At 45.7% G+C, this 18742-nt stretch overlaps 1 protein-coding gene across 1 annotated transcript; it reads left to right on the top strand.

Moving 5' to 3' along the window:
* Positions 1–1852: 1852 nt before the first annotated feature.
* Positions 1853–17373, top strand: FKBP3 (FKBP prolyl isomerase 3). Its single transcript, XM_068098747.2, has 7 exons — positions 1853–2127; positions 6533–6634; positions 10205–10321; positions 10454–10589; positions 13275–13342; positions 14758–14855; positions 17112–17373. Exons 1-7 carry the CDS (start codon positions 1933–1935, stop codon positions 17164–17166), a joined length of 771 nt encoding a protein of 256 aa, XP_067954848.1. The 5' UTR covers positions 1853–1932; the 3' UTR covers positions 17167–17373.
* The last annotated feature ends 1369 nt before the right edge of the window (positions 17374–18742 follow it).

The following is an 18742-nucleotide window of genomic DNA, read 5'->3' as shown; positions in this document are numbered from 1 at the left end:
AAGAGGTGCTGCTGCAGTCCACAGGAAGTCCAACAACCTGTTGCCAATGGGAGAGAAAGGCAGCGGAAGCAAGACTGTTTATTAACCCGTCCCAACATTTTGTTTTGCGATCACTGTCTGTCTGTCTGTCCGGGCAGTAACGTTTTACCATTTGAGCTTTTGTCATCAAATTTTCAACAAAGCTTTGTTATGATATGGAGAAATGAAATTAATAACTTTGTCGAAAGGTCAAAGGTCAGCATCACCTAAAATCAAGTTTCATCTGATTTGACCTGAAATTTTGAGAATTTGCATATTGGGTCACTGAAGCCTGTTGCTTTTGAGGTCGTCAAGAGCCAGCAAGAAAAACCTTTTGAGGTTTTTTTGTCATGTTTATGCATACGGAAGAAGAAGAAGTCCACAAACAAAGCGGATACGACAGGCTTTGCATTTTCAGATGCTTTGTTTAGTTCCGCCACCGAAAGTGGAGCATGGAGGTTATGTTTTCACCCATGTCTGTCTGTCTGTCTGTCTGTCTGTGAGCAGGATATCTCAAAAAGTTGTGCATGGATTCGAACGTTCAGTCATCGGGAAAAAAATCACGATTTTTGGCGGGAGGGAGGCAGCATGTAAGTTTATTTTAAATAATTAAAATGAATGATCTAGTTATAAACTTCCATCCTGGTGTTTCACAGACAGGGTGATTAATCAATGAGGATGCCGTCCCTCAGATGAACGACTGGCGCCCCGTCAGCCGCCATTATTTGGCGGACGTTAAAGACCCCACGGTGTTCTTTGTGAAGAGGAGGCGAGCTATCGCCGGCACAATGAATGTATGCCTCCCGTAACCTACAGGGGCGCCTTCAGCCAATGAAGCAACCCTGGTGTCTTGTGCTGAATATAAAAGAAGAAGAAGCCACCTCCAACAACCCATCTACATGTACACCCCACCCACACCACCACCATTCTCAAAAATACTTACCTGACAGGAGTAATACCTTGTCAGTGGACTCCCTCCTATGGAGGAGGGGTCCAATTGTATGACTGAAGAGCAGGGCCCTTGCTTGAGACGGACGAAGTGACGGGCAAGACACAAACTCGTCCGAGAAGATGTTTATTACAAAAACCAACTCGGGAACTCTGAAAAGCCCGTTTATCAGGCTGCATATACATATATCAAAACCAGAAAGCACAACCGAAACCAAAAGCCACGTCTCTCAGGCGAGGTGCGCTTTGGTGGTCACGTGACCGACAGGTGCAAAGGATTATAACCACATGCGCGGCACGCTTTGGTGGTCACGTGACCGGCCACCCCGGCGCCGTGGTTTGCCCGCCGGTTACGTCACCGGCTGGAGCAAGGCGATTCTGTTGCTGGTCTCGCTTGGGGGACCCATGGGTCGCTACATGACCATGCAATGTGGCCCTTCGGGGTCAGAATGCATGTGTTTGAATGACCATGTGCTTCAGCCTTTGGGTTGAGGTGCATGTTAATAGGACAGCCTTGATAGACGGTGTGCCTTGGCCGTGGGGTCAAGGTGCACGTCCAAGGCTGTTTAAATGTTTGGTTTTTTAGCTTTTTTCATCATAAAAAGGCAGGCCTTAGTGCTGGCCTCATAAGTGTTGTGATTGGTACTACGTAGTGCGTAGTGACGTCTGGGGGCGTGGCTTCGGTGGTTGAAGGCGGCTCGTCATGATGGCCGTGTGCTCTGTGAGAGCTTGGTATTGTTTTTAATAAACCACTTGATTGAAGTAGATTCCTGAACTTACGACAATAAGCACCACCATTCTCAAATTGAATCCATAAAACCTGCCCTTCATTTTCTCCTAGTCCTACATTTTCCTTCCATTTGTTCCTTTCCTTAAATTTTTATCCATTTACCTGTGCTGTAGACTGCAGTTTACCACTTCATTCCGAACCTCATTTTCAAACATAGATGCATACGTATTATGTAGATGATCGCTAACCCAATCACAGGGCGCGGGGCGGAGCTAGAGCTCGCCTTTCCGTTACCAAGGATAAAGGATTGTTCCTTTCCTCAGACATCAATGGCGTCAATGAAAGGTCCGTGGTCGGTTCAGGATCTCCAGGGGGACCGTGTGAGCAAGAAAGAAATCATACAACTGCTTCAACAGCAGGCGTCGCATCAGGTACTTCGAGGCAGGCAGACGTGAGGCAAGCAAGGAAAGCCGATTTGTGAAAAAGCTCAGACTCAGAGTTTGAAAATGAGTCGAGTACAAACTGGTGAATGATTTTTTTTTAAACCGTAGAATATATAATGGCGACAGGGGAATTGGCCTTAATTATGAACGGGACTTTCATGTAGTCGGTGAAATAGAGAAATGTTTTTTTTAAGAAACCTGCTTATACACCGCCTATTGTGTTTTTTTTTGTTTTGTTTTTCACGTGTCAGAGGTTGTGCCAAAAAATAAAGGTGAAAGGCACGAGGAGGGTCCAAACAGGTAAAGATATTCCAATGAAACAAAGCGCAGTAGTCAGAGTAGTTCTTCCCGCCACTGGATGCGAGGTTTCGTGATTCTTACGAGTTACGCCAGATACACGGTGGATGTCTCACTCGTCTCAGTGCTACGTTAGTCAACATGGCATAGGGTAGGGTAGCACGATGTCAGTGGGCAGGGTGAAGCGCTGGAGATGAGAGTTGGGGTGACTAACTGGAGATGAGGGTTGGGGTGACTGGAGATGAGAGTTGGGGTGACTGACTGGAGATGAGGGTTGGGGTGACTGACTGGAGATGAGGGTTGGGGTGACTGACTGGAGATGAGGGTTGGGGTGACTGACTGGAGATGAGGGTTGGGGTGACTGACTGGAGATGAGGGTTGGGGTGACTGACTGGAGATTAGAGTTGGGGTGACTGAAGATGAGAGTTGGGGTGACTGACTGGAGATGAGGGTTGGGGTGACTGGAGATGAGAGTTGGGGTGACTGGAGATGAGAGTTGGGGTGACTGACTGGAGATGAGAGTTGGGGCGACTGGAGATGAGAGTTGGGGTGACTGGAGATGAGAGTTGGGGTGACTGGAGATGAGGGTTGGGGTGACTGGAGATGAGAGTTGGGGTGACTGGAGATGAGAGTTGGGGTGACTGACTGGAGATGAGAGTTCGGGTGACTGGAGATGAGAGTTGGGGTGACTGACTGGAGATGAGGGTTGGGGTGACGAGATGAGAGTTGGGGTGACTGGAGATGAGAGTTTGGGTGACTGACTGGAGATGAGAGTTGGGGTGACTGGAGATGAGAGTTGGGGTGACTGACTGGAGATGAGAGTTGGGGCGACTGGAGATGAGAGTTGGGGTGACTGGAGATGAGAGTTGGGGTGACTGGAGATGAGGGTTGGGGTGACTGGAGATGAGAGTTGGGGTGACTGGAGATGAGAGTTGGGGTGACTGACTGGAGATGAGAGTTCGGGTGACTGGAGATGAGAGTTGGGGTGACTGACTGGAGATGAGAGTTCGGGTGACTGGAGATGAGAGTTGGGGTGACTGAAGATGAGAGTTGGGGTGACTGACTGGAGATGAGGGTTGGGGTGACGAGATGAGAGTTGGGGTGACTGGAGATGAGAGTTTGGGTGACTGACTGGAGATGAGAGTTGGGGTGACTGAAGATGAGAGTTGGGGTGACTGACTGGAGATGAGGGTTGGGGTGACTGGAGATGAGAGTTGGGGTGACTGGAGATGAGAGTTTGGGTGACTGACTGGAGATGAGGGTTGGGGTGACTGGAGATGAGGGTTGGGGTGACTGGAGATGAGGGTTGGGGTGACTGGAGATGAAGGTTGGAGTGACTGGAGATGAGAGTTGGGGTGACTGACTGGAGATGAGGGTTGGGGTGACGAGATGAGAGTTGGGGTGACTGACTGGAGATGAGGGTTGGGGTGACTGGAGATGAGAGTTGGGGTGACTGAAGATGAGAGTTGGGGTGACTGACTGGAGATGAGGGTTGGGGTGACTGGAGATGAGAGTTGGGGTGACTGACTGGAGATGAGGGTTGGGGTGACTGGAGATGAGGGTTGGGGTGACTGGAGATGAGGGTTGGAGTGACTGGAGATGAGAGTTGGGGTGACTGACTGGAGATGAGGGTTGGGGTGACTGGAGATGAGAGTTGGGGTGACTGAAGATGAGAGTTGGGGTGACTGACTGGAGATGAGGGTTGGGGTGACTGGAGATGAGAGTTGGGGTGACTGGAGATGTGGGTTGGGGTGACTGGAGATGAGGGTTGGGGTGACTGACTGGAGATGAGGGTTGGGGTGACTGGAGATGAGGGTTGGGGTGACTGGAGATGAGGGTTGGAGTGACTGGAGATGAGAGTTGGGGTGACTGACTGGAGATGAGGGTTGGGGTGACTGGAGATGAGAGTTGGGGTGACTGAAGATGAGAGTTGGGGTGACTGACTGGAGATGAGGGTTGGGGTGACTGGAGATGAGAGTTGGGGTGACTGAAGATGAGAGTTGGGGTGACTGAGTGGAGATGAGGGTCGGGGTGACTGACTGGAGATGAGGGTTGGCTGCACCATTACGATCCTGAGAGAAAGAGACGGTCAATGAAGTACCGCCACAAAGGATCACCAGCCCAGACTTGGCGCCGTCAGATTTTCATCTCTTCCCCAATTTTTTTAAGGAATACCTTCATGGAGAACATTTTCGTCCAAGGATAATGTCAAGGCCGATGTGAAGCGCCAGTTAAATCAGCAGAACATGACGTCATCACAAAACAGCTTGTACGTTGTCAGCAACTTGTACATTGTCAGCATAAAAATAAAATGTATAGACCACAGTGGTGATTCTACTGAGAAATAAATAAATGTGCACCATGGTAGAACTAAGATCGATGTTAGTATCTGTCTTTCCCTATTTTGGAGAAAAATAATACGAGACATTACTTTTCATATCCACCGTATGGTTTATGAATAGGAATGTAGAAACGTGCACAGTAAATGTCTGCAGTCTATCATGCCCATGTCCATGTCCATGTCATGTCCCTCAATGCAGTGCTGTACATTGCAGCTTAAGCAGTTCTTGATGACGAGCTGCACTAACAGTACCATAGTCCTTACAGAGTGTTCGTACTGCGCCAAAGCAGTTTGTGGCGTGGTACTGGGTGGTTTGCCATTGCCTTCCCAGAAGTTGGGGCAGCAGACAGGTTTCGATGTGGTCCACGGGCCATGGAGACATGTATGGTGTTTTTAATTTAACTTATTTATTTATTTATAGAGAAACATGTTAGTAAAAAATAAAACTAGTTAGAGGATGGAAAGATGAGATTGGAGTTAAAGGCATCCAGTTTCGTGTTTGATTATGACGTACACGTGTCTGTATCACTGTCGATACATTTCGGCCTAATTATAGTCGAGTGTTTGGATTCTCGAATTGTTTGAATAATGAAAAATGTGCTGAAGTTTCACTTATTTCGATGCCAAGGTTTGGGTTGGCCTGTTTGTGTTCCCATCTGAAAGCCTCGTTCACATAGGTTCGTGATGCGAGGAACCCAGGTCATCCGAGTTTCTTATTTGCCCTTGTCCTCCCTCTCGCTTCCCTTGTCCGTTAATCCCCTTGTGCATCGAACCCGCGTCAAAGTTTTGCAAAATTGCTTGGCCAGGACAGTTCGGTGTTGTCGGGTCTCGCACTTAGCTGTCTCGGCAACGGGTTCCGGTTACACACTGTCATCCTTGCGCCGAGCGAAGTACGGGAGGAAACTTTTGGCTACCTTTTCCCTTAAGTCTCGATCTTTTATACAAAAAAAACAAAAAAAAAACAACAACAACAAGTCTGTGTCCTGGCCAAAAGTGATTCTTCACCATTGGGAGATCGGGCCAAAAACGATACATAGCAGGATATCTCAAAAAGTTGTGGACGGATTTGGACGAAACTTGGTGGACCGGTTGGGTGTCTGACAAGGACAAATAGATTCGATTTTGGTGAAGATCTGAATATGGATTCGGATATGAGAATTATTTAATTTTTTTTGTGCGATTCTTCACCATTGGGCGAAAGGGCCAAAAATGATACATTGTGGGATATATCAAAATGTTATGGATGGATTTGGACGAAACTTGTTGGACAGGTTGTGTGTGTGACAAGGAAGAATCGAATCGATTTTGATGAAGATCTGAATATGGATTCGGATATGAGAATTATTTAATTTTTTTTGTGCGATTCTTCACCATTGGGCGAAAGGGCCAAAAATGATACATTGTGGGATATATCAAAATGTTATGGATGGATTTGGACGAAACTTGTTGGACAGGTTGTGTGTGTGACAAGGAAGAATCGAATCGATTTTGATGAAGATCTGAATATGGATTCGGATATGAGAATTATTTAATTTTTTGCGGGATTCTTCACCATTGAGTGATATGGCCAATGAGGCGAAGGTATGATCTCTTCTGAGTGCCGTTCGAGTTATTAGTGTTAGTCCCATAACGATTCTTCAATGTTATTGTCGTCTGACTCTACGTTGTGATTTAAAGCCGTGATTGCTTGATATGGTCTGCTATTAATCGTGCGCTTTTGAAGGTTTCTCGGATCGGTGTGTGTTCCTTTGGCAGTTCCTCGAGGAGCAGAAGTTGCTTGGCAGTTTAAAGAATGTGGCTAAAACATCCACCAAGGAACACCTGGCTAAGTCCTACGAGCTTCTTTTCCAGAATCAGGTGTGCTGACATCGACCCGTCATAGCAACGGTGCTCAGCGGACACCGCTGCGATTCCACCCGTGTTTTGTTTTCGTCGTGTTTCCGTAATCGAAAAAAGAACGGATTATTCGACTTGCAAACTCTAATTTTAAAGCGGTCTTGCACCACATTCTCCATTTGTCCAGGGAGTCTGTTGAGGTTTTTTGACAGTTATCCTTTGAATTATTGGTTTTATTTGGATGAATTGCGAGGAACAAATTACCGTATGACATGCCCTAATTATACTCAGCAGTTTTCTTTCTGTTAAAAATACAAAGCTCTCTTTGACATGACGCATGCATGAGTGTTCCACCAATGTTTACTGTTGACAGTCGACCGAGCACGTGATAACCGAGCAGTTGGAGGAAAACAATACTGTTACGGTTTTTAGAACCTTCACATGTAAATTTAGTAGTAAATTCCCTTATAAATGACCCCTGTGTACATGTCCCCTTAATTGGCTGTTAATTAAAGATTGCACCTTCGTTGGTCCATGTACAACACGTAGGACACTTTAGGACCTCTCTATAGTTATGTCATTATTATGTGTTCCAGGTAAGGCTGTGTTTCCAATAGTTGACTCTACGTTGCATCAATCAAATAAGATAGGTCCCTTTCAGTGCCCCAATCGTCTCTTCAAAGTGCCAGTAAGGTGGCGTTCGTCGCCGTTGCACTGGGCTGTTTTCGTTGGCGTTCGTCGCCGTTGCATTGGGCTGTTTTCGGCGGCATTCGCCGCCGTTGCATTGGGCTGTTTTCGTTGGCACCACGCCCCAAAACTCCATTGCACACGTCATACCCCCAGGACCGGTCGGACGGCCAGCTTAACAAGACAAGGGGATTAAACCCCCCTTGCTAACGGGAGTGCCGTCCCCCGGATCCGTAACAATACGTTGGTTCGCCAAGAGACATTTGGGATGTTACTTGCCAATAAAATAAAAGCTTGCCAAAAAAGATAAAAGTAAAATAAACACCACAGTGAAGTCGACAGCACGCCATCGCAAATCCCCACTATTCTCACCGAAAGCAAAGTTGAAAGATGGCAGAAGATTCCACCAGGAATGACACAATATCAAATTTTGAGTTCATTTTTATGCCTGCGCCCCCGAAGGTGGCCGGAGGCATTATGTTTTCGGGTTGTCCATTCGTATGGGTTAAACCTCGTTTTTCTCAGCAACAACATGTCCGATTGAGACGAAACTTTCAGGGTAGGAGTGACACCCATGCAAAATGTTTTTTTATCATAATTGTGACATCATAGGTCATGTGGTATGGTAGCCATCTTGGATTAAACGCAATTAGTTAAAAAATTATTTCTCGGAAACCGCTGAATGGAAAAATTTGAAACTTGGCACATTGTCAAGTACTCCCAATGGGGAAGAAAAGCATGATAATGATGACATCATAGGCGAAGTGGTATGAATGAATGAACCACCTTTAGAGGCCATTTTCCCCACAGAGCAGGGGTTGGCCTTTTCCGGGCACCATGGTCCCCCTTTTTGAAGCAATGTTTTATGGCCGGATGCCCTTGTATTTAAAAAAAAAAAAAAAAAAACACCTTTAGAGGCCATTTTTCCCCGCAAAGTGGGGGTTGGCCTTTTTCGGGCACCGTGGTTGTTGTTGTTTTTGTTGGTCCCCTTTTTGAAGCAATGTTTTACGGCCGGATGCCCTTCCTGCCGCCAACCCTGTTTGTCGCCTTGTTACGACAAACAGGGAATTACCAGTGAACTGGTACTCAATTAGCCGACCTCGGAAGGATGACAGGCTGAGTCAACCCCCCTGGCGTTAATTCAGCGATCGACCGGGATTCGATCCTAGGATCCTAAGCTGGCACCCTAGCCGCTACACCAACACCAGGCCTTGCCTTGTACAACCACCGTTTAGAGGCCATTTTTCCCCGCAAAGCGGGGGTTGGCCTTTTCGGGGACCGTGGTAGTTGTTGTTTTTTGGTCCCCTTTTTGAAGCAATGTTTTACGTCCGGATGCCCTTCCTGACGCCAACCCTTTTTGCCGCCTTCAACGACAAACAGGGAATTACCAGTGAACTGGTACTCAAATTAGCCGACCTCGGAAGGATGACAGGCTGAGTCAACCCCCCTGGCATTAATTCGGCGATCGACCGAGATTCGAACCCAGGATCCTAGGATCCTAAGCCGGCACCCTAGCCGCTAGCCCAACACCAACACCAGGCCCAACACCAACACCAACACCAACACCTTGCCTTGTATACCAGCCAAAAATGTTTTACTCGAATTCCTGAATTCCTAAAAATCTGAAATTGCTTGCACATGATCTATGATCCATTTGTATTGAAATATGAAATTTATGACATCATAGGTCACATGGTTTGGCAGCTGTATTGGATTTAACCTAAAACCTCAAAAAACATCTCCAAACCACCAAATCGATTGACTCAAAACTTTACGTGTGTCATTGACTAGGCATGGCGATTAAAAGATGATCACAAAAACATCATTGGTCACATGGTGTGGCAGCCATATTGGATTGAAGGAAAATATTAAATAATTATATTTCTGAAACCGCTTACCTTATCGATGCGAAATCTTACAAATATCATCCAACACCATTGTTGCATACAGTTTGAAAATTTTGATGTCGTAGGTCACATGGTTTGGCAGCCATATTGGATAGAAAAACGAACGATATCCGATCAACACGAAACTTCACAAACATGATCCCAAACCCATACATATGCAAAGTGTACATTTTTTAAGGTCATATGTCATGTGGTGTGGCAGCCATATTAGCTTGAAAGCCGATATTTTAAAAAAATCCCTTCTCTGAAACCGCTTCACCGATCGATGTGAAACCTGTCATGGCTGGTGAAAATGTGATCCTTGAAAACAGCTGAAGGGGATTAAATTAAACTTGTTTATTTTAGGACAGTGAACGAGGGCATATACCCGTTGTGGGACTATGCGAAGGCATATTGGTGACACACTCTCATTGCTCTAATTTTATCTTATTTTGACCCATCTTACCCGTAGTCCCCACCCTCTGGGGAATGAACTGGGAGTCAAATCCAAAAAATCGTTACATATTTAATGTGTCCCCCAATGGTGATGGCATATACAAAGTGTCGTCATAAATGTGGCCTTATTGCATTTTCTGGTATATGACTTTTTGACCCTGTCCCAGGGCCCTAGTTAGCAGGGAGAAAAATGATACTGCTCTTGCACCTTTTTGCTATGTGGGGACCATAACTACCAGGTTTGTTGAATTTCTGTACAACCAAGAATATTTAACCCCAAAGGATCAGTTCCTGAACAATACATACTAAAGTAAATGCACTGTGACACTGCCTCTCATATCTGGTGACTGTAAGTAGCGGAACACCACAATATCAACTTCAGGGAATTAAAGAACGACATGTACGTGTTCCCATGTGTTCCCGTCTCATACTATTACAAATATGATGTTATCCTTCGGGGGTGAGAATTTATCAATTTAATTTGTGTGCTTCTTTGGTGCTGTCATCGTGGAGTTTAACATGGCTTTGATTCCCTTGTCACGACCCTCACATCCTGATTCAGAAATTTAAGGAGGATAAGGCAGAGAATGCCCAGCCGAAACCAAGCAAGGGCGTAGAGAAGAAGCCAGCAGCAAATTCAAAAAGCACCGTTGCCGCTGCAGCCCCGCCTGTTGACGAGGTGTGTATTCACAGCTCTAGGTCAGCAGGTAAGTCTGGCCTTGCAAATTGAGGAGCCAAGTTCGCTGTGCCGATTGGTTTGTCTTGGATAGGTGATAGGCTTACTGCTTCTTCCCATTACTCTTTGCCACAGGAGCCGCCCAAGTATAGCAAGTCGGTGCTGAAACGAGGTGACAAGTTGAGCTACCCACGGCGTGGCGACACCGTTTCCTGCTGGTACAAAGGCATGTTGGAAGATGGCACTGTCTTCGACTCCAACCTTCCTGCCGGTGCGTCTACTTGTATCGAGTTTTGGTGTACGGAACCGGTGAACCCTGCATCTTAGACTCGGGCTCGGTAGATCAACCTGCATTATGAATTACACTTCCAATACCGGAGGTTTTATTCTCCTTTCTTTGTAAACTTGGTGATTATAAGGTGCCATCTACATGTTATATACGCATAAAGTAGAAACTTTTTCTTCTTTTTTTTCTACTGACCCCATTGCCTCTTACCTCATGCATGTAGCAAGTCCTTCACCATTAACTCTTAGTGCCTCGATTAATCACGGGCCCACTGCATGGGATTTGCTAAATCCTCCTAACTTGCCTTTTGTTTTCTGTCAATATCGTTTTTATTATACACAAGTTGCATTTATTTAACGAATGAAAATCTGAGCAAAAATGCTTGCAAAAAAATTTCCCCTGCAACAAACTGTCCTTTGATGGAAGAGCTGGCAAAAGTTTTTTTTAGCTCACCTGGAATGTAGTTCCGGGGAGCATATGCAATGGCGCGTCGTCCGTCTGTCAGTTCGTAAACACTTGCAACTTCTCCGAAACCGCTGATGGGATTGTGACCGTACTTGGCACAAACGATATTTGATATGTTGCAACTCAAGCTTGTTCAGCCATTTTTTAAAATGGAGGTTTAAGGGGGTATACCAGGGGTCAAAGTGGATCCAGGTTTGACCCGCCGAAATAGAAATTTGCTTTTTCCTCGGAAACTACGCATACTATTTCGATGAAACTTGACCACAACCATCATTTATCACCCATGATGTACCAAAGTTTGTTGCTCGAGTGAGATGTGCATGGAAGAAGTTTCGGGAATTGAGTGGTGTGCTGATGATGAGGGGAGTGTCGTTGAAGCTGAAGGGAAAGGTGTATGCTGCATGTGTGAGAAGTGTTATGATTTATGGGAGCGAGACATGGGTAATGAACGTAGAGCAGCAACGAAGGTTGGAAAGGGTGGAAATGCGAATGGTTCGACGGATGTGCGGAGTATCGTTGAGAGAGAGGAAGACAAATGATGAATTGCGAAAGATGATGGGAATAGAGCCTGTGATTGATGCTGTGAAGAGGAACAGGTTGAGATGGTTTGGTCATGTGTTGAGGAAGGATGAAAGTGACTGGTTGAGAAGAGTGATGGAAATGAATGTAGAAGGAAGTAGAAGACGGGGAAGACCGAGAAAGACTTGGCTAAAGATGGTGGAAGAAGAAATGCGGGCAAGGGGGTTAACAAGGGGAGATGCAGAAAATAGGGCAAAATGGAGAAGATTGTCATGGGGACCGCAAGGCTAACCCCCGCTCTAGCAGGGAAAATGGCCTTTAAAATGCATGTTGTGTTGTTGTTGATGTACCAAAGTTTGTTCACAGCATTAACAAAAATCGGGCCTTAAGGGCTCTACGGTGGGGGGCTGGAGGGGAGGTTGTTGTCCCCAAAAATAGGTATTTGCTTTCTTCTCAGAAACTACACACGCAATTTCGATGAGACTTGACCACAACCTTTGTCATGCGTGTTGTACCAAAGTTTGTTCACGGCATTAAAAAAAAATCAGGGTGAAAGGGGATGTGTGGGGGGTTTGACCCCCTGAAGTAGATATTTGCTCTCTTTTCTGAAACTACATACACAATTTTGATGAAACTCGATCACAACTTTCATCACCCGTGATGTTCCAATGTTTGTTCATGGCATTAACTAAAATCGGGGTCTGAGGAGGTATATGGGGTGGTGGGGTTTGCCCCCAAAAATAGGTATGTTTTTGTTTGTTTGTTTAAAGTCTTGTGATTACATTAGTATGATTCGACATGTTGCCCTGTCTTCTAGCAACCTGTTGAAATTGGTTTAAAATACCCTGATGCTGTTTAAAATACCTTTGCTAACCCCCGCTCTTGAAGGGAAAATGGCCTTAAAATGCCTGTTGTTGTTGTTGTGTTTAATATACCTTTAGTCGGTTTAGTAGACTGCTTCATTCGACCAGGTGAGCGCCCCGTGGTATTGCCCCTATTTTTCCTTTTTTTGTATCGTGGTAACTACAGGCGTCTGTTCGGGGGTCGATAAAAGGTTCATGAGATAAGGTTTCTTTTTAATGTTTTACCTTCCCTTCTTTCTTGTTGGCCTGGTGTTGGCTTAGCGGTTAGGGTGCCGGCTTGGGATCCTGGGTTCGAATCCCGGTCGATCGCTAAATTAACACCAGGGGGGTTGACTCAGCCTGTCATCCTTCCGAGGTCGGCAAATTGAGTACCAGCTTGCTGGGATGAATGATCACGGTGTGTACCCCGATTTAGAATAGGTACACCGTATCCCTGCGCATCGTAAGAGCGTGACCAAGGGTTGGCGTCAGGAAGGGCATCCGGCCATAAAAACATTGCCTCAAACAGGGAACCATGATTGTCGTGGGACCCGCAAGGCTAACCCCCGCTCTAGCGGGGAAAATGGCCTTAAAACGATCATTCATTCATATATATTCTTCCCTTCTTTCTTGTTGATACCTTGTTGTTAAAAGGTATTTTCTTGTTAATCTTTCTTGAATATATTTTTAATTGATCACTCAGATGAAATGCCACTTGCTGGATGGTTTACCCGTTTATTTATTTATATGCATGTCGATGCTTGATGAATTGTTTAAATAATTAATGGGCAGGTGTCTTGAAGCTCCACTAGATAATGCGTAATATTTGTTATTTGCATTCCAGGTGGCAAGAAAGGCAAGAGCTCGAATCCTTTGACCTTTAAAGTAGGGGTGGGAAAGGTCATCAAGGGGGTAAGTGTGATAATCTTCACAAACTGAACAAGTATTTTCACCCTGTGCCTTAGGGGAAACATCCACTGCCTGGCAAGAGCAGCAAGCTTTCATTTGATTTCCAGTTATGGTTAGAGCCCATTGGGGTTAACCTGCCAACCTTTTGAGGTTGCTGACGATTGGCTAATTGCTCTGTAATTGAGGAAGATTGTGCAACTGTACGCAAAGGCGGAAAGAATGAGCTCATCAATCCAAATTAATTCAAAGCTGTGCGGAACAATTTGTGGTGACAGACGAAGCTTCCCACTTGTTTGCAAGTGAGGAATGTTGTGGAAGGTTGTGCTGGTGTCGTTGCATTTGGAGCACGTCTTCCTTCCGATGAAGACGTAAAGCCCGTTCTCCCATTTGTATTTTAAGTGATGCATACTGTGTAAGTACGAAAACCCAAGGTATCTTTTAAAATGCTGTCGGCCATTGTGTGGTCCATCCTCGGTCAAATTCCTGACATGGCATTATCTGTATAATGTGTCATCCCTGCACTTGTTGGGAGTGCTGTCAAGTGAATACAGAACAGGTATCATGGGTCAAGTGGCCTTTACCTTAACTTATGAAGATTTAACAGTTAATTGATGTTGTGTGTAAGTGCATTGACCTGTTTTATGTTCTCACACCTGAACACTTGCCTCATGCAGTACAGTACTGCCATTTATTACAAAAAAAGTCATAAATAGTACAAAAGCAGTGGCCAAATTACAACCATACAAAAATAACAAATTTCTCAGCTTTAAACCACCGTTTAGAGGCCATTTTTCCCCGCGAACCGGGGGTTGGCCTTTTCGGGGACCGTGGTTGTTGTTGTTTTTTGGTCCCCTCTTTGAAGCAATGTTTTACGGCCGGATGCCCTTCCTGCCGCCAACCCTGTTTGTCGCCTTTTTACGATAAACAGGGAATTACTAGTGTACTGGTACTCAATTTGCCGACCTCGGAAGGATGACAGGCTGAGTCAACCCCCCTGGCGTTAATTCAGCGATCGACCGGGATTCGAACCCAGGATCCTTGGATCCTAAGCTGGCACCCTAGCCGCTAGCCCAACACCAGTCTCAGCTTTGATGGAACAAAATCAAAAAAGAAACTTAAACACACTAACTTTTATAGTTCTGAATCATGATGCAAGAAAATGTATAAATAAACACAGAGGAACCCTTTGGAATTGATAATTGCTACATTATTTCCAAGGTAGTTGAAGGTTGGTTGAAGCCTCTGACGTGTCTAGCCTGAGGTTTAATCTCGGCCCAGCTATAAATTCTCCTCCTGGTGTTTTACATGCAGGGTGAGGCATCTACATGTGCGATCAGTGGGGAGGTTGTGGGTGGGGAGGGATTGAACCATCTAAACAAATGTCGCTGTGCTTCTCTTTTCCTGTGGTCGCCCTGCAGTGGGATGAGGCTTTGATGACGATGAGCAACGGAGAAAAAGCTCGGCTGGAGATCGAGTCCGAATGGGCGTATGGGAAAAAGGGCCTACCGGATGGGAAGTATCCTTCATGGACTGTTCGTTGCAGATTTCTCTCTGCAAATAATGTTATTTTTGCATAAAATTGTAGTCTCGTTATAACGAACAGGTACATTGTACATTGGGTTTGGGTACATTGGGAACAGGTACATTGGGTTTCTCTCATCTCCCCTTCCTGTTCAGGCTGGAATTCCCCAATGCAGTGTTCTGGGCCCTGTGCTTTTTCTGTTCTTCATCAATGATCTCTCTGACTCTCTTGAAAATCCTCTCTACCTCTTTGCTGATGACTCCACTCTGCCGCTCCATTCCTCATCCCTCAGATCGGCAGTCTGCAGCCTCCTCACTCTCTGCAGACCTGGACAAAATCACAGACTGGTCAAACAAGTGGAACATGTCTTTCAATCCTGACAAATCTCACACTCTTACTATGTCTCTCCGAAAAGACCGACTGGAAACCCCTCCCATCTACTTTCTCAACAATCCTCTCCAAGAAGTTCTGTCACTCAAGATTTTGGGTCTCACTATCTGCCATGGTTTTTCCTGGGAAAACCACATTTCCAAGCTGGCCTCCAAATCCAGTCGCCGACTGGGCATCCTCCGTCGTGCGAAGTCCTTCCACAGCACACCTGAGCTCCTCACCACATACAAGGCTTTCATCCGCAGCTCAATGGAATACTGTTCTCCCCTCTGGACCGGTGCTCCTGCCTCACACCTAGCTCAGCTTCACGCTGTTGAAACCAAAGCTTTCAGAATCATTGGAATCTCCCACGATGAAGCTGACTCCGAGGGCCTTTCACTCACTCACACAGGCAGCTAGGTGGTCTTTCTGTCTTCTACCGACTCCTCTCCGGCCTTGCTCCCCCAGCTCTCTCTGGGCTCTGTCCCCCAAATATTCCTACAGGTCACACAAGATCTGCCTGCAACCCTCTTATGGTTAAACTGCCAAAATCAAGACTCTCTTCTCACCTTCACTCCTCTTTTCTCCCGCCTATGGAACAAACTCCCTCGCTCTCTTCAAACCCACTCCTCCCTCCAGGTCTTTAAAACAGCTGTTCACCACCATCTCTTGTCTTCCCCCATCCAAAACCTTGATCTTTTCTACCCCCGCTAATTTCACCCCAGATCCACGTTTTTTTAAATACCAACTTCTTTCCTGGAAGTCCTTGCAGTGTCCTTGTGTTTTATACTTCTCCCCCCCCCCCCCCCCCCACACCTTCCCACACCTCCTCCCCCCCAAGCCCTCTCCCTCTCGCAGATCTCCCAATGCCCCTGCTCTCAAATGTTTTGTTTGTGCTTCCCCCTCTCTCGCCATCTTGTCTATCGCTACCCTTATTATATGTTTTGTGTGTCTGTTTGATTGTTTTGTGTGATAAATGTTAGCTCTTTCACAAGCCTCGATCCTGTATACAAAAAAAAAAAAATTCTGGAATGGCTGTGTTGAATATTACACCAGGGCTCCCCCACACCATTCCCACGCAGTTCTTCTTCCCATAAATCTACAAAAATAAAAGACTGTGTGTATGTGTCTCCTCCATAACTCCAAAATCCATGAAACCTAGCAGCCCCAAATTTTGCGTGCACGCGAAGCGAACTTTAAGGGAGTGCACGAATGAAAACTGGATAGTTGGGTGGGTTTAAACACAGTTTTTTGAAGATAAGTTAGGAGATGTTCATCACAAAGAAAAAAAGCTTTGCCAAAATGGCGGTGCACCATCTCGGTCAGCCCTGTCAAATCACTGGGATCTTAAGCCGCAATTTTGTTTCGGCCTATTCAAACGTGCCCTGCCTTGGAAACACGATCTACTCTCAGGGACTAATTAAAGTATCGTATAAAATACAAAAATTAAGGGTACCCCCATCATTCGGGTCACATGAGCATCAGGCGTCCATGGGTTAATCATGCAAAGAAAATAAAAATTCTACACTTCACCTCTTGCAGTTCGACCTGCAGCTCCTGGTTTCCATAATATATATTTTTTATTTTTCCACAATGAATATTATCAAAAAAAATTCGGAATGTCATTACTTGTGTTTAATTGAAATTCACTCGTTAAATTTGGACTGTCCGCCAAAATTGCACCCATTATAAGGAAATCTATTGAGTGGTTCATCTAACGAGACTCTACTGTATTTTCTTAACTGACAGTCGGATTATCTATCTACCAGATATTCTGATTATGTGTGCCGTGTAGTCTGTCGAAAGGTTTGTAAAATATTGGGAACAGATGGTGTCAGGCTTCGGAATTTAGGGATTGGTTGCCCTTAACCTCACGACCAGAATCCCACCAAATGCAAAGTTGATTTTTGAAGTGGAACTCGTGAGCATCGAGTGAAGTCGACAACGCCGTCATGGCTATCATGAACACTGTGACGAGGAAAAAACCCGGACCAGAACCCACACGGGGCTCTCCACCCCTCTTCTCCCTCTCCCCCAGCATGCATCCCATCATTTATTTCGCACCGATTGCACTGTGCTCTCTTTTTATGGATTTCCATTGGTGAATGACTGAATATGGATTAAAATATTTTCACAAGTTTAATTTCCAGGAACTTCCTGCATATTTATCGTCTTGTTGCGCCATCGTCCTTCAAGCCTTGGCCCGTTGAATGGCGTGCTGGCATTTCCTGTTCCTTTTTTTTTACCTGTGCAATTGTTTTATTTGTGAAAGCAAAGATCGTTTTAAGTATTTTTTTTTATGTCGCTCTCCTCCATTTCGGGATGAGACTTCTGCCTTTTTTGTGCCTACTCGTTTGAGCCTCCTGAAAAACGCTAAACGAGAATACCCTGATTTGCGTGATATGGAACAAAGCAAACGTTTGCCATTAAAGTGTTAATGCGATAGGTGGGATCATACAGTTCACTGCGTTTCCAGTTCATGGCTCGGTATTGAGTCCATCAAAGGTGGATCAAATCTAACCTGGACTTTTGGTTATAGTCATAACTAAGCTTGTATGTGTATTACAAAAAATCCGGAGGCGATGTTGAGCCTGTACATTCTTGTTCCAATCGTACGTTTATTTGATTATAATGTGTTGTGTTCGTGAAGTGCCAAGTGCACTTGGTATCCGTGATTTGGTAAGGACCGTTTTTTATTTATTTATTTTATACGGTTTATAAGGCTCATGGAGATGCTGCAACACGTATCACATGCAGACAAATGTGTGAGGCGCCCTTTTTTGAAGAAAATCTTTCAATAACTAAATTGGAACGAAGTTGTCCATTTAATCATAACAAGTGAAGAATGCACAGATTCTGTACAATACTCAGGTTCACTATGTTAACAAATATAATTTCATTCAAAAATTTGGGAGATTAGCAAACCTGTACATTTTTGGAATCGTCAGAGCATGGAGAATCCGACAATCAATGTTGGCATTTGGACAGACACCTGCATGGCCGCCATTTTGGATTTTCAAAATGGCCGCCATAAAATACATATTTTGCGCTATCTCAGCTTCTAGTCAACCTAGAAACTTAATTAAATATGCTAATCCTATGTTTTCTGGGTCAATGAATCCAATAAAGGCCTCAAAATAGTGCTCAGGGTTATAGAAAAGGAACAAACAAAGGTAATTGAAAACCATTGTAGCGGTTCCCGCTGAATGTACACAATCGCCTTGCACCTGCCAGGACGCGGCCAGGGCGTGATCGCCATGCCGGGCTCGTCCGGACGTGCCCAGACGCGCCTCTCCTGGGCATGCCCGGACTCGCTGTTCCCGGGCACGCCCGAACCTCCGGGGCACGCCCGGTCTCGTCTTTCCCGGGCATGCCCGCTCTCGCCTTTCCAGGGCTCGCCCAGAGCACCCGGGCACGCCCAGCCTCGACTTGCCAGGCCGCGTCCAGGACGCCCGGGCATGTCCAGACTTGCCTTTCCAGGGCTCGCCCAGAGCGTCCGGGCATGCCCGCTC

Source organism: Myxine glutinosa, chromosome 1 (assembly GCF_964187855.1).
Source record: "Myxine glutinosa chromosome 1, kmMyxGlut1.1, whole genome shotgun sequence".
Taxonomy (NCBI): domain Eukaryota; kingdom Metazoa; phylum Chordata; class Myxini; order Myxiniformes; family Myxinidae; genus Myxine; species Myxine glutinosa.
This window is presented reverse-complemented; position numbering and strand designations above follow the sequence as displayed.

Bases quoted from the DNA above. Each gene is read 5' to 3' on its own strand.
- FKBP3 (XM_068098747.2), top strand. From the start codon at position 1,933: ATGATCGCTAACCCAATCACAGGGCGCGGGGCGGAGCTAGAGCTCGCC. The intron at 10,590-13,274 runs GTGCGTCTACTT...TTTGCATTCCAG, and splicing joins CGACTCCAACCTTCCTGCCG to GTGGCAAGAAAGGCAAGAGC. The intron at 14,856-17,111 runs GTATCCTTCATG...CCTCACGACCAG, and splicing joins AAGGGCCTACCGGATGGGAA to AATCCCACCAAATGCAAAGT.